At 42.1% G+C, this 26,865-nt stretch overlaps 1 protein-coding gene across 1 annotated transcript in view; it reads left to right on the top strand.

Moving 5' to 3' along the window:
- The first annotated feature begins 18,320 nt into the window (after positions 1-18,320).
- The window catches only part of WDR11 (WD repeat domain 11), a 50,065-nt gene continuing 41,520 nt past the window's right edge, over positions 18,321-26,865 (top strand). Inside the window, exons 1-4 of the mRNA XM_053389032.1 lie at positions 18,321-18,644; positions 20,470-20,581; positions 21,397-21,550; positions 26,238-26,411. Coding sequence (XP_053245007.1) covers positions 18,559-18,644; positions 20,470-20,581; positions 21,397-21,550; positions 26,238-26,411 — 526 coding nt within the window. The 5' untranslated portion in view covers positions 18,321-18,558. The remainder of the gene's footprint in view (positions 18,645-20,469; positions 20,582-21,396; positions 21,551-26,237; positions 26,412-26,865) is intronic.

The raw sequence follows: 26,865 nt of genomic DNA, 5'->3' as shown, positions 1-26,865 counted from the left end.
GAGGGAAACAGTTCACGTCCAGATTCTGGAGGAAACTTATGAGCTTATTGCACGTAGAGGTCAACTTTTCGACTGCCAGGCACCCTGAGACCAATGGGCAGGCGGAGAGAGCAAACGGTATTCTCCAACAATACCTGAGGTGTTATGTCAATGACAGAGAGAACGATTGGGTCGAAAAGTTGGCACTAGCGGAATTTGCTTACAATAATGCTGAGAATGTGTCCACCGGGATGAGCCCCTTTTTGGCTAATTATGGGTGCCACCCCAGGGCGTTTCCAGGGGAAGGAGGGGAAAGATGGAGTGTTCCGGCCGCGGAACTTTTTGTAGAAGAAATGGAAGCGATCCATCGTCAACTCCAACTCAACTTAGAAAGGGCCAAGGAAGAATATAAGAGGCAGGCAGACAAGAGCAGAAGGGAAGGTGAAACAATTAGGGTGGGGAGTCGGGTCTGGCTATCAACCCAAGGGTTGCCGTTCAAGGGGGGTTGCAAGAAATTGAGACCCAAAAGATTGGGACCATTTGAGGTCATCCAACAGGTCAACCCAGTGGCGTTCAGACTCCGGTTACCGAACCACATGAAACTGCACCCAGTATTCCACAGGTCATTACTGTCACCATACGGGGGGAAGGTGAAGGGGTATCCACACGGGGGCCAGCCATAGAAGAAAGGGAAAGCCGCAACCATGTGGCAGAAATCATCGACTCCAGGTGGAAGGGTAATCAGGTGGAGTATTTGGTCGCGTGGGAAGGGGAACCGGAGTCGGAAAACACCTGGGTGAAGGCAGAGGAGGTCCGTGACGAGATCTTGATCGAAACGTTTCACCAAAGGTTCCCCAGGAAACCTCAGCCAGTAGCGAGGTTTCGGAGGGAGTACTTTGGCACCACCGACGATGAGGAGGAACTGGAGGGATTCAGGGAATCGGAGTTGGAAGGAGGAACAGACTCCGATGAGGAGGAGTACTTGGAAACCGGAGACAGCAAAAGGTGGAGGGAAGTGTTCGAAACTTCGGAAGATGAGGGAGGTTCCTTCAGGGGTTTTGCTCCCTCGCCTCCCGCAGAGGAGGGGAGGGAAGGGGGTGAAGGGGGCCCTGGAGGGGAGGTGGATGTCAGGGAACTGCCATCTGAGACTAAGGAGGTGAAAGGGCTCATGGAGGGTGAGAGAGACCATTCAGCGGAGGAGGGGACCAGCAGGGGGAGAAGTGGAGTTCCAAGGGAAAGTGAGTCGGAGGGAGGGCTCAGAGACACTTCAAGCGGGAGCAGCGGGGAGATTTCAGGACCTCCTGTAGGGACACCCACTCCTCGGCGGAAACTGTCACGCCGAGAGTCCAGAAGACGCGTTTCCGTTAAGGAGCTTTTATGCTGGAAGAAGTTCCGTAAACGCCCACTGTCCGATTCAACGAGCGATTGATGGAGTCATGTTTAAGGAGCTCCATCACAGACAGAGGTTTGGGGACTTAGCCAAACTCTGAGGGATTAGGATTTTACGCACAAGCAGCTCATCATCCCATCACACAAAGCTATGTGATAGAAGATCTGTGGTTTTCAAACTAGCTTGAGCATAACCGTGGGATGGCTCAGCAGCTTACTCATCATAAGATAATAAGTCATGGTGTGCAATTTTTCTGAATGTTTGTTCACCATTTTAACTTACTGTACCAGCTACTGCAGTGCTCTGATGTTTCCTTGGCCATCCCTACAAGCTGGGCAATAGAGGTGTGTCAGGCCTCACACACTAATATCCCTTTACCTGTGGTTGCACTAACCCAACCCTGCGATACAATAATAAAGAAGCGAAATAACAATAGACATCACATTTAAACACTTCAAAGTACAGTAAATGCAATTGTTTATATGTAATCGCAGTGTGTGGCTGATGTTTATAACTCTCAGCACTTTTAAAAAATCTTATTGCTATTGCTTTGTAACAGTAAACCCATTCTCTATATAAGGGATTGTGAATATCAGCACCTTTAGAATGCCCAGGGCAACAAATAAACAGTCTAACTGAAGTGGCTCCTGTGGATTTGATGTTCCTGCTCAAATCACGCAAACAGCTAAAAACAGGCTTGTAAGCAGTAGCAGTGCATGCGGTAAGACAAAGCCATCCTCCGAAGAGAGCATTGGTGTTGCTTCCCTGGATGAGAGTGGACAGTGGCGAGGTTGGGGTGGTGAAGTTGCTCTGCTGGGAATGCCATTGTCAATCTGTTACTCCTGCACAACCCCTAACCTCACCCCAATATCTGCAGTCCTTCTCAGCCTCTCTAGACTGGACTTCTGGGATCTTCCCAGAGCAGTAAACCCCTCCTGAAATTCCTTGTACTGAGCATGCCCCACCAGCTAGCTCTGAGAAGAGAAGGAAGACAGCAGCTGCCACACCTTACTCATACTATCCTCAGTCCAGAACCATTGAGAGCTAACATTGTTGCAGAAGGGCTATGTCCTGCTATAATGGTTACGAGTTACAATTTTTTGCATTGAAGGGTCTAAGGTCACTTCCAATGACTGCTATTGTAGTCTTCGATAAAGGCAATACTCCTTGGAGGACAGAAATAAAATGTGAAGGTCTCAAGTTTACTACTTGTTACTATGATAATGCAAAAGGTTTGTTGAGAGGGCAGCAAGTTGTCACTGTGACAAAGCTAATTTGTTGCCACGGTGCTTTTGTAGCAGGAACAGATTATAAGGTTTACTACGTGTGACACTGGCATCTGGGCTTACACATTCAGGGATGTAAGAACTCTGTGAGGCTTCATTGTGCACCATTATGGGGTGGTAATTAAAGCATATTGCCATTGTCAACTGCTACTATTAGGATCAGCCACATGACCAACCACCGGCACATTTTTAGCATTAATACTACCTTCTGTGGTGTGGGCAGAATGTTTGATAATCAAAGATGCTTGTGCCTCCAGTGGTGCAAAAATTGGACAGATGGAAAGCACTTAAGCATCTAAGAGACTTAATGTGCACCAGGAATGTGAATGAATGTAAATCCCCAACCTTCAATGGCAAAAAAGTACAGAATAATATTCTGGCTCCTGTGCTGTATATTTATCTTCAAACTGCTTTTGAGAATTCTTGAGTTTTAGGCTGTAGTGCTATATACACCAACCTGGGAGTAAGCCCCATTGAACGCAATCAGACTTACTTCTGAGTAGACACATGTGGGGTGGCACTGTTACTTTTTGTTGTATACCTGATCAGGGAGATCATTTCCTAGTTTGGGGGGGATGTGAGGTGAGAAGGTCAAAATTACCATGAAAGAAACCATACTGTGTCAACCGTGGTTGTGTATGGGTGTATTTTGTCCCTGCTTTGCATATTGCACCAGAGTTCCTTTGTCTGTTGCTCGGGTCAGGTTGTATGCCTTTCTTGAGTTTCTTCTATTGTGGGATGAGAGAGGATAGGTAAAATATTTTCCTCTGTGTGAATTTGAAGGAGCATACTCCTGAGTATATGTGGTGCTGTTACAGACAGCACCACAGAATTTCCTCACTTGTTGCTAGTGCCTGGCTCTATGTATTTCTTTCCCCATGTGGATTTGAGCCAGCAAACTACTGAGCACATGTCTGCCTTAGCAGACAGCACCACATCAGAGTTTCCTCATTGAAACATAAAAAACCATCATAAAATAGCAGTCAGAACAGATCAAAAAGGCTTTTGGTTAAATACTAATCTAGAAATTCCAGGCAAAACACATTTGGGTTACCTGATTTTCATAAATGAAAATCATATATTAAAATCAGGTAACCCAAAATGTGTTTACAACAACGGGGTTTATGATATAATGAAACTCATGGCATATAAATCCAGGGAAGAAGAACAGCACATTGCAGTTTTCTTTTCAGTCTGTCAAAGAGACCTATAAATGCTTTTAATGCCAGCCAAGGTAAAAGTGTGGGATCTCAGTCCATTTTTAGATAGCAGAATATCATTAATATTCAACGAAGGAGAAGAACTTGCAATATTTGATGCAGATAAAATGCATATAGAGAGAAGTCAGATTAATAAAACATTAATTTCATATCAACCTGTCAAGTAACATCACAGGTAAATAGAGAAGAAAGAGAGTCAGGTGTTTTCTGTAGGCTTGGATCCTGACAAAATGAAAGGGAGATATCAGGAATAATTAAGTCATCAGCAATACTTTAACTAGCTGTTCTAAATAAACAAGGCCAGATCCCATCTCAGCTAGGTAAACATGAGTGTTCCATTTGCTATTCATCATTTAAAGTTTGGAAACACTCAGAAAATCTCCAACTAACTGCACACTTGATGTATCTGAAAGTATATACTTGTGATAACCTAAGCATTTTGTTTATATGAAAATCAAGAAAAATAATGGTGGGGGGAACAAGTTCAGAAAGCATCCTGTACTCATTTCATCTTAAAATTCTAACATGCTGCACTAATGTGTTCTGTGGTGGTAAGGGTCATATTAAATGTGACATTTGTCACATAGTTTGCCCTTGCATAGTTCCACAAAAATAAATTGGCAGAGTTGTTGTTTTTTCTCTTTAGTTGGCTTTCCTGGATCTATTGGGACCATGACACAAGGGAATATTGAGTTTATCCCTGTGCCCAACAGTTATATTCCTTCAGAGGCACTAAGCACCTCTTTTCATACCAGCTTCAATAGCTAGAGTAATTTAAATGATCAAATACTGTACCATGATTATAGTGTAGTAACAATACCCTATGTGTTTTAACATATGGGCATGCTGAAGATTGTGAGGTCAATACTTAGCAACTATATTTGGGGCTTATTTTATGCTAGCATCAACATATTATTTATATAGAACTTTTAAACATACAAAGTGGTTTATTTAATTACTAAAGGCCTTCTTCCTGCTTCTTCCCCATAGAAGAGGCTTCCTATTTTGCAGAAGGGAACTGAGAATGATATATAATAACTTGCTGTTAACTGAGCTTACGACTGAGATGGGATAGAATTATCTCTGCCTAGTCCAGAACTACCTTTATCTTCTCTTAATGAATTTCACTGACAACCTTAAAGCATCCTGCAAATGTAATGGCTGAGTCTTGAGTTTTACTATTGAAGAATTCCTGCTAAATTGTAAAATATCTCTGGTACCTTTTCAGCTCAGATGCAAGGCTATGATTGCTCTCCAACAATACATTTGATCTTCAAATGTAATATATATTATTTAAACTGCTTCAGAGAAGGTGAATCCAAATGCTTTTGTCAAGTGAATGTGTTCTCAATCTGACTTATTGCTTCTGTGAATAAAACAGGGTGAAGATGAAGGAATGGGGAAAACTGAGCAGCTGCAGAATACATAAGCAGCACAAAATATATGCTAGTGCAATAAAAATGTTTCTCCTACTTAGGAATTGCATTAAAAAATATGTTCACATTAGAACAGGGGTGAGGAAAATCAGAGGAAGGGACAGGAGAGAAATTCGGTCCTCTTTGCATTTAAAGGCAAATCTACCTAATTTGCACTTTCTGAAAAAACAAACTGAAACACAGCCATTTTAAAAAATGTGCACTACCCTAAATTTTGGAGCGCAATTCTCCAGCCAAGCAATGTGTGCAAAAATGTGTATACTAGGGTAAAAACTCATACATTATTGAAACTAACACACAAAATGCATCATAATAGGGAGCATTGTGTTATAAAAATGCCTATATATTAGGCAAAAATGCACATTATTATTATCATTATTGGCAGGACTCAAGGTAGTTTACAGATAAAAACAAGAATTGTTTAAAACATAGGGGGAAATCTATATATAAATATTGTGTAAAACATACAAATAGTTGCAATGGAAACAGCATGGCACCAGCCCTTTCATTCAAAGCAGTCAGTTCCCAAAAGACTGTTGGAACAAGGACAAAGAGGAAGCCAGTCTAGCTTTACCACACAATGCTCCACATGGAGGGAGCTCTGGAGTCTAGGAGCTGCCACCAAGAATGCCCTTTCCCACGCCCCCGCCAAGCATTCCTGTGAGGGTGGCAGGACCAAGATAATGTGCATAATGTGCCTCCCCCAATAATGTGCATATTAGGAGAAATGGGCATTAACATGCTGATGTTACTGAAATGAAGATTCAGGAAAAATGAGAAACCAGGAGAAACTGAATTGACAGATTTGCCCAGCAGTAAGTGGAGCCAGCTCCTGCCCACCTAGCAGTTCGAAAGCACGTCAAAGTGCAAGTAGATAAATAGGTACCGCTCTGGCATGAAGGTAAACGGCGTTTCCGTGCGCTGCTCTGGTTCGCCAGAAGCGGCTCAGTCATACTGGCCACATGACCCAGAAGCTGTACGCCGGCTCCCTCGGCCAATAAAGCGAGATGAGCGCCGCAACCCCAGAGTCGGCCACAACTGGACCTAATGGTCAGGGGTCCCTTTACCTTTACCTAAGTGGAGCCAGAGCCAAAAATGGGTAGGACGCCGTCTCTCTCCGTCTCTCTCTCTCTGTCACCCCTTTCCTTTATTTTGGATAGCCATCTCTCTCTATTTATTTCTCTCTCAGCCCAATGGATTTTAGAGGGATGGACAGATCACTCTGAACTGATGGCTTACAGAGGGCTTTCTCTGCTCCTCTTCCATCTCGCCATCCATTTCTGCCCCCCTTCCCTGTTTCTCTTCCTTCCCATCCCCCTCTTCTCCTTTGGATTCCCTCCTACATCTGTATGAAATTAGGCCAAGGGCCTCGTGCAAACCTTGAGCTGCAAGTTGCCAATACCTCTATCAGAGCCCTAGGTCACCTGTTTTCATCTGTGAGATTTCCACCTGGCAGCTGCCTCCAGGGGCACGACAATAAATTCTGGTGTCTGAGGTGGAATAACAAACAATGCCCCCCTCCCAAATTGAGGTGTATATCAGCCCAGGGCTCGGTAAAAAACAAATGTAGATCATGCAAGCCTAAAGCTTGTCAATTTCTTGAGGTAAATACTCCTGAGAGCAGATAGCATCCAATCGTTCTACAAGAACTGTCAAAATAGTCATGTACTGCCGAAGGAAATCAGACAAGATGATGAATTCCACTAACTTTGTCTCTCTTAATGCATGTTTGCCACTTGGGCACGTGCTTTCTGAAGAATAATCCTTAACTGTAGTACATAGGCTGTTTACTCTGTTTTACTAGAATTATGATGGCATACTGAAGCAATCTTTCCCCAGAGTACCTTGTGAATGTGACAGCGGCTAGATCTAGACACATCAAAGAAGCATTTCAGTTTGAAGCGGCGTAAATTTAAACAGGGAAAACAGGTAGAGAGAAGCGGAACTCCACATCACCATCTGGTGGCACAATGTTATATCGCACATACAACACGTATGAATTGCTTTTTCTTTGCCAGTCTAGCTGAGTCCAGCCTTTGATACACACACACACACACACACACACACACAGAGAGAGAGAGAGAGAGGGGGGGGGAATGCTTTTTTTCTGGGGGGACGCAGGGGTACGCATACCCCTAAACATTTTGTGAATCTAAGTTTGGCCTCATTGAGGGGCAGTATTTCAATATGAGTAGGAAAATGAGAGTGGCCTTAAACATTTTTTTAAGAAAAAAAAAGCACTGGATGTAGGGTTCCAGTACACTAATGTCAGTGTACTGGAAGAAGCAAAGATCACCAGTGTCAAAGCGATGATTCTTCAACTTCGACTTTGTTGGACTGGTCATGTTCTGCAGATGCCTGATTATCTTCCGAAGCAACTACTCTATTCTGAACTTAAAAATAGAAAGTGTAATGCCAGTGGTCAACAAAAGAAGTTTAAAGACTCAAGGCAAATCTTTAAAAATGTAGTATAAACACCGACAACTGGAAAACACTGGCCTGCAAGTGCTCCAGCCTTTACCAAAGGTGTCATGGGCATTGAAGACACTCGAATTCAGGACAAAAGGGAGAAACGTGCTAAGAGGAAGGCACGCTTGGCAAACCCTCACCATGATCAACTCCCACCCGGAAACTTATGTCCTCACTGTGGAAGGACGTGTGGATCCAGAACTGGCCTCCATAGTCACTTACGGACCCAGTGTTAAAACCGTGTTTATGGAAGCCAATCTTACTTGGCTACGAGTGATCGCCAAAGATAAGAGATTTAGTGGTCTTGGGCTACAAATATTCTCCAGTGCAATAGCTTTTATGATATTAGTATTGGGGTGGGATGCTGGACAGGAATGGAACTGTACACATAGCTGATTAATTTCATTTCCTTCTGGACATGTCAGGACAAAGTCTGAATAATGCTCCACTTCCAAGCCCCTCAGCAGCCTTTGGCTAAGGAAGGTATTTTCTGTAGTTATGCTGTTGTTACAAGAATTTATCAGTTAAATGGATAGCAGGTAACAAATCTAGCAACTCATCTCATGGTGAGAAGTAGCATTATGGCAATAATTACAAAGCTTCAGAGAGCAGAATGGTTTGAATGAGAAGGAGCAGAATGAAGTGGAAAGATGATATATCTGTTTAAGCCCCATTCAGGTATTCTTAAATTGCATCCCTGGAGAGGGGCAAAGGGTGCTCTTGTCAGCTTCACCTCCTCTGAGAGGGATGAATCTGTCAATGTTAGTTTCTCTCAGTGTCTCGTTTTATCAATCTTAAGCTCACTTTGTCATGATTTCTGCATTAGCTTGCATTTTTAAGTCCTCACAAAAACTGGTCAGCGTTTTCGTGCACAGTTCTAAAATACACATTTCTGTATGTGACCTTGCCTAATAAACATGGTTTTGGCAAGCAATCGTCCTAATAGAATGCATTTGTGTGTATCTTCTTTAAAAATATGAAACTTGGAAACAGAGCCTAATTTTATCTGCTTTGCTACAGAAACTCCACACGATCCTTTTGAAAAACTGTGGGGATATAAATGAAAAGAAGGTGGAAAATGTAGCAGTTCCTCGAGTGGTTTAAAATCCTGTTTATAAGGATGGGAGTTCTACTTTTGAGAGAAAAGTTGAAAGTTCTTTGGAAGAAGATGAGATTGTTTGAGGCCAAGCTTGTTTTTAAATGAGTGACAGACCATTGCTGTGGGAGGATGCTCTTATATTTCAGAGAGCCCTTTTTGTAAGCGTTACCTTCAAACTCTGAGACTGGGACTCCTTAATTAGGCATTTCTTTGGATCAATATTTCATATTCACTCCCTACCCAACATACCCTTGTTTTTGGAAAAAAGAAGGCTGCCTTGCTTTCCCATGGTTCTCAGGAGACATAAAAGCAGCAGTTATAAACAGGAACACTGTAAATAAAACCTACCATAACATTGCTGCCAATGTGCCCTGGGATTCACAAGCTGATCTCTTGTGCTGCCAAAACTGGTCATTAAAGCTACATGCATAGACAGAAGAGTACACATCAGTGGCAGCTAATGCTTTAAGGGACCATCTGTTGTACCTCTGGGAAATTCTGCTGTTCTTTCTGAGAAGTTCCTTGAAGAAGGAAATGTGAACATAACACCCCCACACGTGCGCACACACAATCTAAGCGGAACAAGTTGTATCTCAGTAGATTTTCCTCACATGCTTTGAAAATAATTTCATCACCTGGGACTAGAGGTGGGGTTCACAACCGTGTATCTATTTGTTCGTTCTTTTCTCACAGTAAACTTGGTTTGTCTCAGTTCTCAGCTTGTAAAATGCATGTCAGCTTGGCCTGCTCTCCCCTTTTATGAAAACGATGCAATTGACTTTGATTCTCCAGTTCTCTGTGTTGTGAGAACTCCTGACAGATTTTCAGCCATTTGCAGTTCTGCTCCTGTTAATCAAGGCCCACCAAATATCCATTCACTTGCCCCCAGTAATGTTGTAATTTGTTCGTCTTGCAGTGTCTTTGATACCAACAGAGCAACTTGGGCTCCTGACCATCTTCTCCCTTTTATATCACATTTCCCCCTTAATTTGGTTTCAATGCAAGAAATAAAATGGTAAAGGGAATCAGAGAGCAGGGGTGGCTGAAATTTTCTGCGATAGTTACTTAGCAACAGTAAAAAATAAAAAAGGTATAAGGGTGGAATCCTAACATGACTTACCTGGGAGTAAGCACCATTGATTTAAATGGAAGTTACTGCTGAGTAGACATGGTTAGGCTTGGTTTTCTGGCTAGGCCAGTTATGTACATAGATGCTATTATTTTACTATTTTTTTTATCATCTGTTAGCAAAAGCAGTGACACTGCCATGGCAATGGCATCTTGTACAACATGGCAAAGTGTGTGTGTCCATGGATGTCTCTCTGTGTACAACTTTTACCCAAAAAATTGGTTTCCCAGTTACCACCATTAAACGTTATCACCTTCACAAGCACACACATCACTCACAAAATCATGTCAGGATTTGAAACATAACAAGGAATGTTAATGGCTACTATCATTACTTCAATTAAAGAGAGTTCAAGAGAATACACATTTCAGCAGCAGACTAGATCTGACATTGAAATGGGTTGCGCAGTTATTATGGTCTGGTTCTATAAATTGCCATTTAGCTTGTTATTTTTTTACGACTGGATAAATTTGTACTGCTGAGTATCAGCTACACTCAAATGAAATCTGATCAGCTTGCAAAGCTCATGAATGGCTGTGAGCAAGCAAGTAGGACTCAGCTTGAGTGCAAACTTCATTATTGCAAAAATCATACCACTCCACTGGAGACTAGGGCTGCCAGGTTGCAACAGGCAGAGCAGCCCAGTAAGGATGGGCAAGAAAGAATCTGTAGCAGTAGATCATCCAACCCTTTCTGTAAAATTTATTTTATTTATTAATTTGTATGCCACTCTTCATCCATCACAGTGCGGTTCACAACATAAAAATACAAAATGAGAACACAAAATATACATTTTGAATGCATTTACCCTTAAAATACATATTTATTGTACACATTATGGATAAAATATGCACTTTTGCATATGTATCACAAACTTCAGAGTAGTGTGCAATCCAGCTGAAAACAGAATTCTCATCTGCATATATGTTTGGGAGCTGGGAATAGGCCAGTTTGTTTTAAAACGTGGACCAAATGAAATTCTCCTTTTTGTCAACTTCAAATGCATTTGATGTTTGCTATGTCAGCCTCCAGCTCTAATACATTGATAAAGTGTTAACTTTAAGGACACCATTATTTGAAGAGTGTGAGCAAGTTTGTGAGTCCTACACATGCCAGATGTGCAATATTGGAACATAGCTAGTCAGCACAGCTATTCCATGCTCATATGTAAGGAGAACCTGCAAATAAAACTTCTGAATAGGACTGCCATTTGGTCAACAGGTATTTGGTGATCAGGGTTAGAATCAGGTTGGCAAATGCAATATCTTTGTTTAAAAGTGTTTCTGACAACCACAATTCTTTAGGAAGTCTAATATATTTTCAACTCTACTAATGGACGTAATATTTCAGTAATGTCATTCCCTTGTAATGACATTTGCAAGTGCAAGACGTTTTTATATGTGAGTTGCGATGGTTCTTGCGGGATGCTTTATTTCCACATTAATTTTTAGCAGTGAATGTAAAACTTGCTTTTTCAGCACTATTTCACAGTCAGATCAAATCACGGGGGTACTTGAGGGAAACATTTACATAAGCTCTTTCAACTCTAAAATTCAAACAGGGAACAGGCCACAATAGGAAAAATACCAAGAACTATTTTTTTTCTGGCTCTCTTAACTCATGGCATGCTTCACTGAAAAAGTTAAAAATGCGAAAATAGCTTCCATCCGTCACTGCAGTAATTCATATAATCATTAATGAAGGATAGCACAATAATGCAAATCTCATCCATTGTCTATGGACCAGGGAAATTTCAGCTGAGGCAGTTTTTAAAGATAGATTTATCTGCTTTTGGCAACTATGCCAAACTATGGAGAATATTCCATGAAGATTTGTCTTAGAAGAGACAGGAGCAAATGCTGTTGTTTTAAAATTGCAGATAGAAGTGGGTGAGGCTAAGGCTTTTATATTCAGAAGCACAGCCAGAGCTATAAAACTTATACACACAGAGGGAGAGTGGTGCTGTATTTAGGTATCAAGCCCAGCCAAAGACATTTTTTTTGCCGGAGGTGGCACAGCAAATGACACTGACACACACACACACACACACACACACAGAGAGAGACAGACAGACAGACAGACAGACAGACAGACACACAGGCCAACCAGTAGGGGTGGCTTCTCCCAACTCAGGTCTATGCTAAAGGGAGTTCCAACAAAATATAAGTTGGAGCTGTATATCCATTGCAGCTGCAGTCCATATATGTGGTTTAGAATGTAATGTACTGTGAAACTTCTTTTCTTTTTAAAAAAGGGTATTTTTTTGTTTTTGAAGCTTAAAGGTAGGCATGAAAGCATATGGGCAAGGAGTGACATCTCAAAAGTGAGACATGGGACCAACCAGTGGTCGGTGAGTCCCTTCCCGTGACTATCCCAAACAGAATAAATTATGCAAATATATGCAAATATCATTGGCTCTGTATAAATTATGCACGTTGGAAAATTCACTTTTCTTTAACATTATTATTATTATTTTTTCCTTTTAGGCCAACAAAGATAATTCTGATGGCTTGATCAGGGATTGATAAAGTATTGGTGAAGACTGAGTAGAAAACAGATGGAATTTTGTAATGTTGGTCATAGTAGTAGTAGTGGTAGTAATCTATTATTATTATTTAGTCCTCCTGTACCCAAGTTTCATCCCTGGCTTAAAGAGATTAATTAGTTAAATACAATACTTATTTGGAGTGAGGTTTTTATTCTTGCTGCTTACCCAATAGGAACAACCAACTTTTTAACTCATTAGGATTCTGCTGTACATCCGTTTCCTCCCAACCCCAAATGTAACCACAGAGCTTCTCACAGAGAACAAGAAAACAACATCTACACAGGCTGCCTTTTGCACTAAATGGGCCTCAATACATCACCTAGGACTGGTATGAGGGGCAGACCATGATGGTGGCTTCACTTGGCAGTATATCGCAAGTGAAATCACCACTCTTGGCTCCCTCCAGCTGGCACTGTTAGCAGAGGGACTGAGGAGTGGCGGCAGTTTCACCAGCAATATACCCCTGCGTGAAGCCACCATCCCACTCTGCCCTCATACCGGCAGAGGAAGAAACAAGCTGCATCCACGAGGCGTGATACAGCTTGTTCCTCCCTCTGCTTCTTTAAACTGCTCAGCTAAGGAGTGTGCAGCTGCCCTTGCCTCAGCCAAGCAGTTTTATAGAGCACCCACTGGCTTGCACGAGCTGGTGGCGGGGTGTGGGGCTCCATGAAACTGCTCCACTGAGGGGGCAAGTGGTTGCTGCTCTCCTCAGCCAAGCAGTTAACAGAGTCCCGAGTCTGCCGTTGGCTCGTTCAGCTGGGCGGGGGAAGAGGTCTCTTCCACCCCCCAGCTGAGCAGTTCAGGGAAGCCCTGATGAGCCTGAGAGGCATTGGGACTCGCTCACTGTGTACGGCTGGGTCATGCCTCTCAGCTGCTTCTTGCTTCCCTAGGGTGGGAAGAAGCAGCTGAGATAAATTCCAGTCATCGTGATATATCAGCATATTCCGGTATTTAGCTGCTGATATATCACGATGTTGAAAAGAAAGTATCGCCCAGCCCTAAACTAAATCATCAGAGGCTGAGCTGTCATTCTAATCATAGTGGCAATTGGCTTAGCTATTTCCCCTGTTGGGCAAGATGAAGCATGAATCCCAAACTTGTAAGTCAAACCCCTAATTAGGAACCACTGGTATAGAATATTCCGACTATGTGTTCAGCAGGTACCTGGGAAATGTGGGGGCACTTCAAATGTCTACATTTGTTAATATTATATTGTCCTCTACATTCATTTTCAGCAATAGTAACATATGGTGTTTCTGCTCCCCCTGCTGGCCAGGTGCAGGTAAATCTTTTAAATGTTAATTATTGCTGACACCTTAGCCCTGTCTAGGGAGATAAAGAGTCTAAACTTTTGTTGACACTGAGACAAAACCAACCAAAAAGTGAGGGGTGTGTATGTGCCAAGGAGCTCAGTGGAGACAAGGAAGAGGCTTGAATAGCAAGCAAGGCTCCTCCACGAAGAGCCTTGGGCCAGAGGCCTTCTGCAGGCTCGCCCCCATCAAGCCCAAGTGGATAGAGTCAGAGAGGAAATATCAGATGGAGGCTCTGTGGGTGGCTGAGTCCTATGTCCTGTCCTATAGCTTGAGGGTGCTCCTGGATACAGCTTACTCAAGCGTCCTCTGCAGATAGCAGTGCCTTCTATCAATCTTGCATGATTCTCCAGCTACAGCTATTCCTGGTCAGGGATAGCCTGGCCACTGTAGTCAATGTGCTGATAACCTCCAGGCTGGCTTACTGCAATGCACTCTAGACTGCCCTTTGGTCTGGTCTAGAAGCTCCAGCTGGTGCAGAATGTAGTGGCTGCTGAGAGGGGCAAGTAGCTGACATATGGCACCACTATTAAAACATCTGCAATGACTGCCTATCTGCTACCGACCAAAGTTCAACTTTGTTTGCAAAGCCTTAAACAACTTGGGCTCAGACCAGCTTAGTTAAGTGCTGCTTGAGCCCTTCTATCCCACCTTGATCACTGAGAAGAATATCTATAGGAGCATCTTTGGTTGTCTCCCAAGTTGGCAAGGCTCATCTGATGTCAACACAAAACTGAGTCGTCAGGCTTAGCGGCCAAATCTTGCGGAATGCCCTTCCCATAGAGATTCTGCAGGCATTATTCAAATTAATGTTTAAGAAAAAGAAAAAATCTTAAAGTTAGCTGGTGATCTGTGAGTTTCCTTACATAGGGAGGCCCAGCATGTGTGGATGTTCTCTGTGTTTGCTGAGCATGTAGGGATGTTCTCCCCATATCTGAGGTCCTTGCAATAGTCACATGCAACACCTTGTCCTTCATAGTGCTGGGCATCTTGCCAATACCACCAAACAAGGTGCTGAGAGACAACTTCATAGGAGTACAAATTCCAAGTCAGCATTTCCCCCTTCTCCACCTTCCCTCTCAATTATCACTTCCCTTCGTGTCCAACCTCCTCTCAATTATCACTTGCCTTTGCCTTCAGCCTCTCTCTTTACCTAGCAGAAGATAGCCCTGAATCACTGAGTAGCCAGTCACAACACACAAAGGCACTGGATTGATATTATCTTTGATAACTGCAGAGAGGTGAGTAGTAGTTATCTACCAGGGCAATAACACTGGCTCTAACCTTGCTGTCAGCAGCTACTGTAAATTACTATTTTTGCACTCCCCTGATGAAACTCCTCAGCAGCTCACCTTAAGCTGGTGTTACAAGGTGGCACTCAATTAAAAATGCTGTAAATCAATTGGTTTGCTCCAAAAAAAAGGCAATCAGCAAAGGCAACCATTGAGGAGTTTCTGACAGAACAGGCACTGCTGCCTCTGGGCACTTCCAGACAATCTGTTTATTTAGCACTCCTCCTGATTTGTAATTTTTTACAATTATTATTTAATTACATTTCTATACTGTTCTTCATCTGAGGACTACAGGGCAGTTTACAATATAAAAATGCAAAAATACAAAAATAGTTAACATAATAATGAACAAACACAATTCCCCCTCCTCCCCATTTTAAAAGGCCATATGTTGTTTCATTAGCCAAAGACCTGAGAGAAGAGGAATGTTTTTGCCTGGCACCTAAAGATATATAACGAAGGCACCTTACCTTTTGTCCTGCACTTTCCAGGGACAGGTCTGCACTTTAAAATTCAATGTCTGAGATCTTTTCTTTTTCTTTTCTCCCACCACGTTCCCCAAGGAAATACACTCTTTAACACTGGATCAGAACAAACAGCAATTTGGGTTTTCTGAGGACTGCAGTTTGCTGCTATTCAGCAGTAAAGAATGACTTTTTGTGGGGAAAGCACCAGGCAACAAAAAAAGCAATCAGAGGGAGCTTTAAAGCACAGACCTGTGCCTAGAAATGCAGCACAAAAGGAAGTCTGGATCAGCCCTACATCATAGTCAAGGGCTAGTTATACCATATTTTCCAGTGCATTTCCCATCACCTTTCCTACTGCAAAAAGACTGATTACTTTTTTTAAGAAGCAGGTTTGTTGAACATTGGTGCACCTTGTAAAAATGTACCCCTTATCAGGGACATTGTATGTGAAATTGTAGGATTCTGCTCTGGTGCCACACCCTGAAATGTTCTGTGGCACTGCAGCAGGATATACCTTGCCTATTTTGTTTCCAGAAACTGGTATGTATCTGTGCAGAACAGATCTTGGGTGCAAACAAATGGGTTAGGTAAAAGGTAAAAATGGCCGGAGTGTTTCACTGCACCATAGCAAGACCACTGATCTCTTTGATTATATGGGATGAGAGCAAAATACAGGCAGCTCTGAAGTAGAAGTTGGACTACTGATTGCTTCAAATACATTGGCAGTCAGTTGGCTGCTCATGTGCATAACCTGACTATGTTGGAGTGCTAGTAGAAAACACAAGTAAAGCATATTGAATTTGAATGTGTGAATGCTATCTGAATCAGACACTGTAACATTTCCATTTTATCAGCAGCTGCACAGCATCTTATGTGTGGGTGCTGTTCAATGTACAGTAACTAAAGTTCCACAGCTGGTGACAGCTGTGGAGAAACTTTTTACTAATGATATTCACACAGTAAATGTTGCACAGTACCTACAGGGAAATGGGACTAGAAGCCCTATCTTTGTTACTCCCCTCTAAAAAAGGGGGGGGCTGTAAGTGTAAAACTCTTGTGGGTGGCAAGAAATTGCAACATGGCAGGACTTCATACCTGACTGAAATCCTATCTGCCTCTTCTATCTAGGCATAGCAAAATATTATAGCTGTCTTTTTAAAAATGGAATGAAAAACATCCACTTCTCAGAGTCTGCTCACCTTATAATAACATGTGATTTCACAACATATGGGGAATCAAGGCTGGGAAAGGCCACTTTAATAGCTTTAGGGTTGGCATCAGGGGAGGAAAATCACCCTGCACAATATGTATGCAAGATGCATCTTCCCAGAAAGTTGTGTAACCTACACACAAAGGGCTGTGTGTCAAGAATAACAGAGAAAAGATGTATCAATCTGGTGGTGTCTATGATAACAGCACATTGACTGGGAAACAGAATTGTCCTATTGTTTCTCAACGCATTGTTTGGAAAATGTGTTTGTCTCTTCCCATCAGGGGATTAAATTTCTGAATTATTACAATACAGTATCACAAAAACCTATACAACTCCAGATCCTACAAAATTGCTGTCACCTTGCTACCTCACAAGTCTATTCAAGTCAGACAAAGGAGAAAATAGCAATCACTCTTTGCAAACAGCTTATCAACACACGGCATTATCCAGAACAGCAAAACCCTCAAGTAATTATAGAAAGCATGAATGGTGCAGAGCCAGGAGTAAAAGAGCAGCAGGAGAGACATTCTCTGATCTGTGCTTCCAGGGAACTTCCTTACTACCCAGCTGCCTGGTCGTCTTTTGTCTTCAGTACAGCACCAAGCCAGCCTCTGCCCACTTGGGAAGGACAAATCACAGAGAAAGTACAAAATAACATGCTTTTCAGTCCCACAAGGCTTGTTAGGCTTAAAAATAGATATCTTCTGTAAAAAGCTGCCAGTTACCAAGCAGAAAATTATTCTTAAGGAAAGAGTTTTCATCCAAGCTTGGTCAGGTCTTGTTTCTTTCTAACAACCTCAAGGCAACAAGCAGCAAGCCTGTGGTTTTCAAACCGTGTTCCAGAGAACCCTTAATTACCTTACACTAGGAAAGAGAAATGTCGGGACTAGAGGCCAAATGCAGCCCATCATGCATCTCTATCTGGCCCTTGGGATTCTCCCCAGGGCACCCCCCCCCGGCACACTGGTCTCTAAGCCACATCCTTCACCAGCCCTTCTTTGCATCCTCCTTGACTGTTTTTGTCTGGCTATATACTGTATCTTTGAATTCAGGTAATACCTCTTGTTCACCTTAGGTGAAGGGTAGGGAGGGTTCTGTGAGCGCCTAAAGTGCCAAGTAGTCACAGAACATTCATAGTTCTTCTACACACACTTTTGCTTCTGGCATCACTGGCATGCCGCCCTCCGCCAAAAAAACCCTCCTAAATAAATTAGAATTGCAAATATCGTGCATTTTCCTGCTCTAGATTTAGTTACATCTCCTTCGTTCCTCTGAACAATCCCTGCCTCCTCGCTCTATCGCAAGGCAGTAAAATAATAAATGTCAGAAATCCCGTCCGCGTGGTTAAAGCCAGAAACTAAAGGCAATGTTTGCTCTGAAGGCTCCTGAGCATGCTCAAAAGAGAACGAAGGCGGGTTAAGCAACAGCAGTTTCCGTTGCCTTAGTACGCGGAAAAGAATCAGCCGGGAGCCCTGCCCAATCTTTCCTAGGATCCCCTTCCCCCTCGCTCCCAACACAAACTCCAAACTGAACTATCATTTGGGGGGCGGAACCAATCTTCTTCAGCTGAGGGGGTACCCCGGATCAGTCGGGGAGCTGGATTGGTGGTGCGCCACCTAACGGAGATCGCTTCCTTCCTTAGTTCTTCGTAGGTACTTTTCCCTGACCTGTCGGCCGCTCTGGCCCTCCGGTCCGCCCCCACCTTGTTCCCTTCACAGCCATGCAGCCCTACATGGTCAACATCAAGCTGTCGGCCCGGACCCTCACCGGGGCGCTCAACCCGCAGAACCGAGGGGCGGCGGACTGGTGAGTGGGGGAAGCGGCGAGGGACCGGGGAGGAGGCGGCCACAGGCCACCCAGGCCGGCGGGGACAGAGAGGGTCGTTATAGCTCCGCGCGAGCTACCAGAGAGAGAGAGAGAGAGAGGGAGAGAGAGAGAGAGAGAGAGAGAGAGAGGTGGCCGTCCCATCTCACATGCTGGAGCCCCGTAGACTTCAGCGAGGCTTACTCGGGAGTAGGCGTGCACAGGGTCGCAGTGTATAGGTGTGAGAGGGGCGCCTAAGACCGACCAGCCTTATGGTCCTAATGTGAGAGGGGGTTTTAGGGGCAAAGGATCCAGTGTTTCCGTGAGGCGTGTAAGCTGCTAATGGCAGTTGAGTGAAGTTCATAGAGCTTTCAAGAAGAGCTGCATAATGCAAACTATGGCTAAAGCCTGTATGGGGTTATGGTGCAAGTGTGTGTATGTATGTATGTATGTATGTATGTATATACAGTGCTTTTTCCTGGGGGTATGCAGGGTGAGCATTCCCGTAAACATTTTGTGAATCTTTGTGCTTTTGTCTATTTACTGTACTGTTTTTATTTTCCCCGATTTGAACTATAAAATGGTGATTTTCTTGAGTCAAAATGAAAGTACAGTGGTACCTCAGGTTACAGATGCTTCAGGTTACAGACTCTGCTAACCCCAAAATAGTACCTCGGGTTAAGAACTTTGCTTCAGGGTGAGAAAAACAGAAATCGTTCGGCAGCTGCGCAGTGGCGGTGGGAGGCCCCATTAGCTAAAGTGGTAGCTCAGGTTAAGAACAGTTTCAGGTTAAGAACAGACCTCCAGAACGAATTAAGTTCTTAACCCGAGGTATCACTGTACCCCTAAACATTTTTTTAAAAAAGCACTGTGTGTGTGTGTTTATGGATGGTGCTTCCCCCCCCCAAAAAAAAAATGTTTAGGGGCACTCTCATTTTCCTGCTCATATTGAAATACCGCTCCTCAATGAGGCTAAACTTAGATTCCCAAAATGTTTAGGGGTATGCGTCCCCCCAGAAAAAAGCACTGTATGGAACATGTGTGGGCTGACATATATGTAACTGACTTCTCCGCCAAAGGCACGCTCTTTCCAAGGTCCCCCAAGACAGATGGGTGCCAGCCATGTGTGGGTTAAGAAAAGGATGGCAGGTGTAGTGCTTGATTATGGGAGCAGGCAGCGTCATGGGCGCGTGAGTTTTGGCAGCTGGGTTGATTTCAATCAAGTATAGGATGAAGAAACTTGAACTGGTTTGGTTGGCATCTTTCTGTCTCGGGAGACAACAGAAGAGTGCGCCTTCGGGGGTAAAGTCAAACTGTTGGGGGAGTTACAGCACTTGCTGTGGCTGTAGAGACCCATACAGGAGAGGCGTGTTTTGTTGCAGCCTGTCCTTATTAAGCGGAAATGAAAGCTTTTTGTAAAACACTTAAGATGTCACGAGCAGAGGGATTTAGGGTAGGGTAGAAATAAAAGCACAAGACTTGCCTTCACTGGAAAACTGAAGGGAAAAGTCTCCTGTAGTTGGTAAATACAACAATTTGGGGGTTCTATTTATGTGTAGGAGTGGTTTGCCAAAAGATTCTTTCAGTTCTCTAGTGATTCAGCTAGAGTTGCTTTCACTTCCCTTTTTTTTTGGAGTGGAGGATGGTTTGAGACATTCAGTGACTATAACTTTGGATCTAATTTATTTCTATAATTTATATACCACTTAACACCAGTCTCCAAGCAGTGTAGTTTAATCATGCATTTCATATGTTTTGGCTTTGTTTTTGTTCTACGGCTTACCCAAATTATGTTTCTGTGTCTGACAGTATGATTACTATTTTCTAGGGGCTGGCAAGGGTTGATTGCATATGGATGCCATTCTCTCGTTCTGGTTATTGATTCCAAGACTGCCCAGACCCTACAGGTTTTGGAAAGGCACAAAGCTAATGTTGTCAAGGTAAGTTAATAACATTGTAACCTGTTTAATGTAAAAATCAGGTAAGAGAAAATAATCAAACAGCAACCCTATCATGTTTAGGCAGTAATTGCATTTGTTTTCATAATGCTGTTTCAGTTGTAAGAAGTAACAAACGTATTGCTATCTAACCACACCTCTTGACAGAAGTGTTCATGTTCAGTGTTCCAGTGAGCCATTATTTTCAATCAAGATATTTCATTCCTATCATCCAGTTCTCTTATTTTTCTTTTTTACCTAACTCTCAACATTTTGTGGCTACAGAGTATATTCAGAGGCTACAGAGTATATCCAATCTTCACTGGGCTCTTGTGGGGGGAGGTACTTGTTATGTTTTTTTTTAAGTTTGTTGTACTTCTCCACATCTTGGTGGTCCTCCTCATGCTTTGGTTTAATTTCTGTCAGCACTTACTACTTGAGTTCACTGTCAGAGAGAGTGCTATGAATATGAAATTTGTTAATTTCAAATTGCCATATAAGAATATTGGTGGTATTAGATTTGTTTGCGCCTTGGGATTTATTCACTCTTCCCAGTTCATTTATTACTTACTATACAACCTCATGTTACAGATTTGTAAGTTGCATATACTAGTATTAGTCTCAGGTTCTAATTTCTTCAGTTCCATTATTTATTTATTTATTTATATTAAGTTTATATACCGGCCTTCATTTGTAGATCTCAGGGTGGTTCATAACATAAAAATACAGTATAAAAACACAATTCGTTAAAAATAGTATTTCATGCTTCTGTTTATGTTACAAATATCTCTGAATGTTACTTATCTTCCTATGTTTAGGTTAAATGGGCTAAGGAAAACTACCACCACAATATTGGATCACCTTATTCTTTGCGCTTGGCTTCTGCTGATGCCACTGGAAAGATCATTGTTTGGGATGTTGCTACAGGAGCTGCTCGCTGTGAAATACAAGAGCACACAAAACCCATTCAAGGTAAGGAAACTTGTGTGTGTGTGTTACACCATCGTGCAGTAATACAGTGGTACCTCGGGTTACATACGCTTCAGGTTACATACGCTTCAGGTTACAGACTCCGCTAACCCAGAAATAGTACCTCGGGTTAAGAACGTTGCTTCTGGATGAGAACAGAAATTGCACTCCAGTGGTGCAGCGGCAGCAGGAGGCCCCATTAGCTAAAGTGGTGTTTCAGGTTAAGAACAGACCTCCAGAACGAATTAAGTTCTTAACCCGAGGTACCACTGTAAATAGATTTGCTAGCTAAAAGAAGAAGGTTATGAACAATAAGTAGTCAATCTGTATGCTTCCATTTAAGTAATTCCTGCATGTGTGTTCCTTCTTGCGTGGAAGACATATTTCATTTACCTGTTTTTAAACATTTAATTTGCTTTGCTGGTGGGACTTTTGAATAGGATTGTACTGTAAGTTTATCTGTTAGGAAAGACCAGAGGCCCAGGATGGTGAGAAGTTTAGAAACCGAATCCTGTGAGGAATGGTTGAAAGAGCTGAGTGGGTTTATTCTGGAGGAAGATTTAAGAGGAGACAAGTTAGTGGTCTTCAAATATCTGAACAGCTCTCATGCAGAAGATGGAGCAGGCTTGTTATCTGCTGCTCCAGAGCACAGGTCTGCAATTAATAGGTGCAAAGTGCATGAAAGCGGATTTCAGTTGAACATTTGTACAAACTTTCTAAAAGAAAGATTTGGTTTAACAGTGCAGCAGGCTGCCCCAAGAGGTTGAGGCCTCTTGTTTAAGTGAAGCTTGGAACAGCCACCTGTTATGGAGGCTGTGGTTGCATCCTGCAGTGCAGATCCTACATTGAGCAGGGAATTGGGATTAGATGTTTTCCTAAGGTCCCTTCCAACTCTATTATGCAATGGTAAATCCTTGCATTTCAAGGTCATAACTCTCTCCTTATCTCACCTCCTCTGGGCATAACAATCTCCCCCCTTAGTTTTCTGTACCCACTACCCCCTCTCGCATTCTCCATGGTCTTACAGCTTCTCTTGGTTTATTTGTCCAATATTGACTTACTGTCTCGTACTGCTGACAAAGTCTAATAAATATAAACGACCCTCAATTTATTGTGTGGTTTATACATTTTGAAAAATGTGTTTATTTCAGTGTTCTGTTGCTCCTATCTATTTCTATTAGTGGCATAGGGAAAGGGTTTAAAACCTGCGGAGTTGGGCTTATACAGACTTTCCAGCCTTGTTAAATATGACAAACAATGCCCCATTGTTCAAGGCTACCCTAAACTTGTTAGCTCAGTTTCTGGAGAAGGCCACTCCGTCGCTAGGCAACAGTGAATTAGTTCAGCAGCTGCATTTCAGCTTGTGGTACAGGTTGTATAACTGCCGATTTGCATCCACAACCAACAAACTACACTATCACTGAAGCTTGCGTACCCAGGCTTGTTCATATTTTTTGCTTCATCACAATGCCTGGCAGGTGGGGGATGAAATTTGGGGTCTTTTATGTGAAAAGTAACAGGTATCTTGAAATGAGCCTATGATATTTCTCTTGATGATGCCAGCAAAGCAATATTGGAGAAGACTGATAATGTTATAGACTAACTTGCAAAAATGAAACATTGTATAGAGTCATAGCTCAGTGGCTGAGCCCCTGCAAAAGGTCTTCATGTTGTCTCTATCTTCTTTTTCAGCCTTTTGGTATCAGGCTTGACAACCATATGTCAGGAGTGCTCTGATGGTGTTTCCTGCTTGGCAGGGGGTTGGACTCGATGGCCCTTGTGGTCTCTTCCAACTCTATGATTCTATGATTCTATGTAATTGATCTAAGATAGATTTGGTTTAAAATCTAATAAAGGTATTTATGGTAACCCTGACAGATGTATCATTATCAAATGGCACTAGCTGCTAATTTAATATCTCTCAGTAAAAGGCAGTACAGTGGTACCTCGGGTTAAGTACTTAATTCGTTCCAGAGGTCCGTTCTTAACCTGAAACTGTTCTTAACCTGAAGCACCACTTTAGCTAATGGGGCCTCCTACTGCCGCTGCACCGCCGAAGCCTGATTTCTGTTCTTATCCTGAAGCAAAGTTCTTAACCTGAAGCACTATTTCTGGGTTAGCAGAGTCTGTAACCTGAAGCGTATGTAACCTGAGGTACCACTGTAATAATATACAGGAATTCCCCTTTAAATTGTGGACCTTGGCATCTTGAGCAAAAAGAAAATACTGTATTCAACATTTTCTCTCTCATTCTGCCTCCCCCCCATTAATGCCCTTTAATGTCTCTCAGTTCTCTTGTGGCACTCCACTCTCTCTCCCCCTCCCGACTTTCCAGGAAGCTGTGCATCTCCTGCTGTGTATAATGCTGCCCACATTCCTCATTATCATCACAGTTATAGATGTCTTTTATTCCTGAAGTAAAATTCACAGCATCTTGGTGAAATTTAATTTCCAGCATGGGTTTTCATGAATAATTGATAGTTTGCTTGCCAAGTTGTCTCATAAAACTTTTCATGTACCATAATGACCCAAAGATTCCACCCCCACCCCTTTACTGCATTGCTAAAAAGCTGGTGAAGTTACGCGAAATCTGTGTGGATTGCTTCTGATGATGATGTGGAAAAGGAAATGGTCACAATGCATAACTTAATTATTCAATGCTGAATACTTTTATCTAATACTAAGTTGTTTAATTGCTGAAAAGTTTTTGCTGTTATTTAGTTCTGATGTTTCTCTGTGGATACATTCATTATCTATTAAGCTGCCCACATACATAAGGTAATCTTTAATGCATTCCTCAATTGTTGGCAACATAAAAATGAAAGCATTGTAATTCCCTTCCAATAATTATTCACATTCTCTTCAGAATTCATTTTTCTTAGATGTCATTTTTACTTATTAATTTTAGCTTCCTCTGTCACAGATAAGGAATAGTTTAAAATGAGAACAATGATTTATAGATTACTTTTTCCCACTGATGGAGGTGGCTGATGCCCACATCATTTTCTGGCCCTGTCTCCTTTTTTGCTCTGTTTTAGAAGTAGCAGCCCATTTGTGTTATGCCACACACCAAATTGCAGCAAAATTATGTCATGCAACATATCCAACTGCAGCCATTTTCTGGCTGGCACTCCATAACATTTTCTCAAAACTCCAGATGTGCCCACTGGTCCCAAAAGGTTGGCAACCTCTGACATAAAATTTAGTTTTGTGTAGACTTAGGTATTATTTTAAATCGCTTCAGGACTTTCCTAGTGAAAAGTGATGTTACAGTATAATCCTAAGGTTTAGATTTATTAGATTTGTAAGTGCCATTTGAAGATCTTAGCTGATGGGCAAAGAAATAAAATCTACACCCATTATGTCAGATATTCTGTCCTGGAACATTTATTGATCTGAGCCTTGGTGATCCTAGCTGTAAAAAAAGAAAAAGACTTCATGATTAAGATTTGCTGAAACAACTTACTGCTTAAAAAGTGCAGTTGAAATATGAATTCTCTTCAGTGAACTTAGTGGCAGGTTTTGGGTTTATATTTCATTTTTCATGCTTACCTGTGAAATACAAAATGTGTATTAATTGGTTGCCTTTAATCAAGTCGTCATGCATCTCTGTTGCCCATGGGGTGGGTGGCTAAAATTATTCTACCAGAAATTTTTGTTCATTTAACATTTATAAGCCACTTGCTAGAACAAAAGACCTCTAAGCGGCTTACAATTTTCTTGGAAGCGCAGAAGAAACATCTGCAAAAGTGCTAGTTTCACAGACCTAAGTGCTTAAATGGGCATACACTGGATCAAGCAAACAGGTCTCAAACTGTTGATTGATTTATATACTAATAAATAGCACCTTGAATTTGGCCCAGTAACACATTGGCAGCCAGTGCATATCTCTGAGCAGGGCATTGTATTATGTCTGGGTCTCCTGACAGTGGAGAATACTACAGCATAATTTGGATTGCTGTTTGTAGCTTGAAGTAATCCAATATTGATGTCACCTGTGCTTGAATTATTAAAGTCACCGTATCTGTTAGAATTAATTCATAACTATGAAAGTTGCAAATACAGCATTAGGTAACGTTGGCAGCTTAAAGGTTTTTAGCTAAACTTTGCTAAATACAAGTAAATAAGCATGCTAGGGAAAATATTTCCAATGCACCTTGAAAAATTTCTGCATTTTCTGTTAACAAAGGGAAAATGCAATTTACACTTGCACACTTATGTGGGTTTGGCTCAGGATTCCTTAACTGCTGGTTTTTACTAGCTTCAGTCTCTTTTGATGTCAAGCTGTACCCATGTACAAGTGCCATGTTCTTTCACTGATTACAAATGTTCTGGGATGTCCTTGGGCGAGATACATTGGCAAGGGTTGGCAGCAGGACTTGGCTGAGTTGTGTGAGCTCTTGGGACCATGAGTTTGCATGAGGAAAGAGGTGCTGGCTGTGCGTGGCTCTCGTTACTTGTAAGATGGTTTGAGCAATTCTGGTATCAGTTTTTCTTTTTACATCAATAATGAGAGCTCTAACTTTATGTTTTACTGATGCCACATTCTGATGTTTGCCTCAGAAACCTAGAAGATGAAAAGGGGAGCTGTTATTTTTAGTTCCAAGATTGACTGACTGTTTTCATCTCTCCCTCTTTTTCCTCCACCTTTCCTTTCCTTTCCTTTCCTTTTCCTTTTACTTTTTGACAGACATGCAGTGGCTGTGGAATCAGGATGCCTCTCGAGATCTTCTCCTTGCAGTTCACCCACCAAATTACATAGTGTTATGGAATGCAGATACTGGCACAAAACTCTGGAAGAAAAGTTATGCAGAAAACATCCTTTCTTTTTCGTTTGATCCCTTTGATCTTTCAAATTTGACATGTGAGTTCTGTTTTAGGAAAGTATGTTACCTTTCTGTTCTACAGGACTGAATATTGCTGTCATACAAAATCTTGCTGTTATATTGTAACATGTGCCACAGAGGCTTAAAAATGCAACATGAGAACTGAGAGTGAACAACATCGGACAGCTTCATTAACCTTGTGTTATTTTAGAGGTAGTTTGTGGGGGAAATGAATCTGAATGGTCAAATAAGATTGTGAAGGGAAGTCATGAATTCGTAGTTAATTACAAAGTTTGCCTCAAGTCAAAGTTGTGGAGGGTGAAATTGTAGCTCATATTACAATGCAAATACAGCTTTATCATGCCTATGGGGTGTAATAATTAGAAACGAGGAAATAGCTTCTGTGTATTACATGTGAAGAGATACGTAGCTTGGCATGTTCATTCAGAAGATGGTCCAATTAAATTCACCGGAACTTGCTTTTGGGTGAGT

Source organism: Podarcis raffonei, chromosome 5 (assembly GCF_027172205.1).
Source record: "Podarcis raffonei isolate rPodRaf1 chromosome 5, rPodRaf1.pri, whole genome shotgun sequence".
In the NCBI taxonomy this organism is placed as follows: Eukaryota; Metazoa; Chordata; class Lepidosauria; order Squamata; family Lacertidae; genus Podarcis; species Podarcis raffonei.
This window is presented reverse-complemented; position numbering and strand designations above follow the sequence as displayed.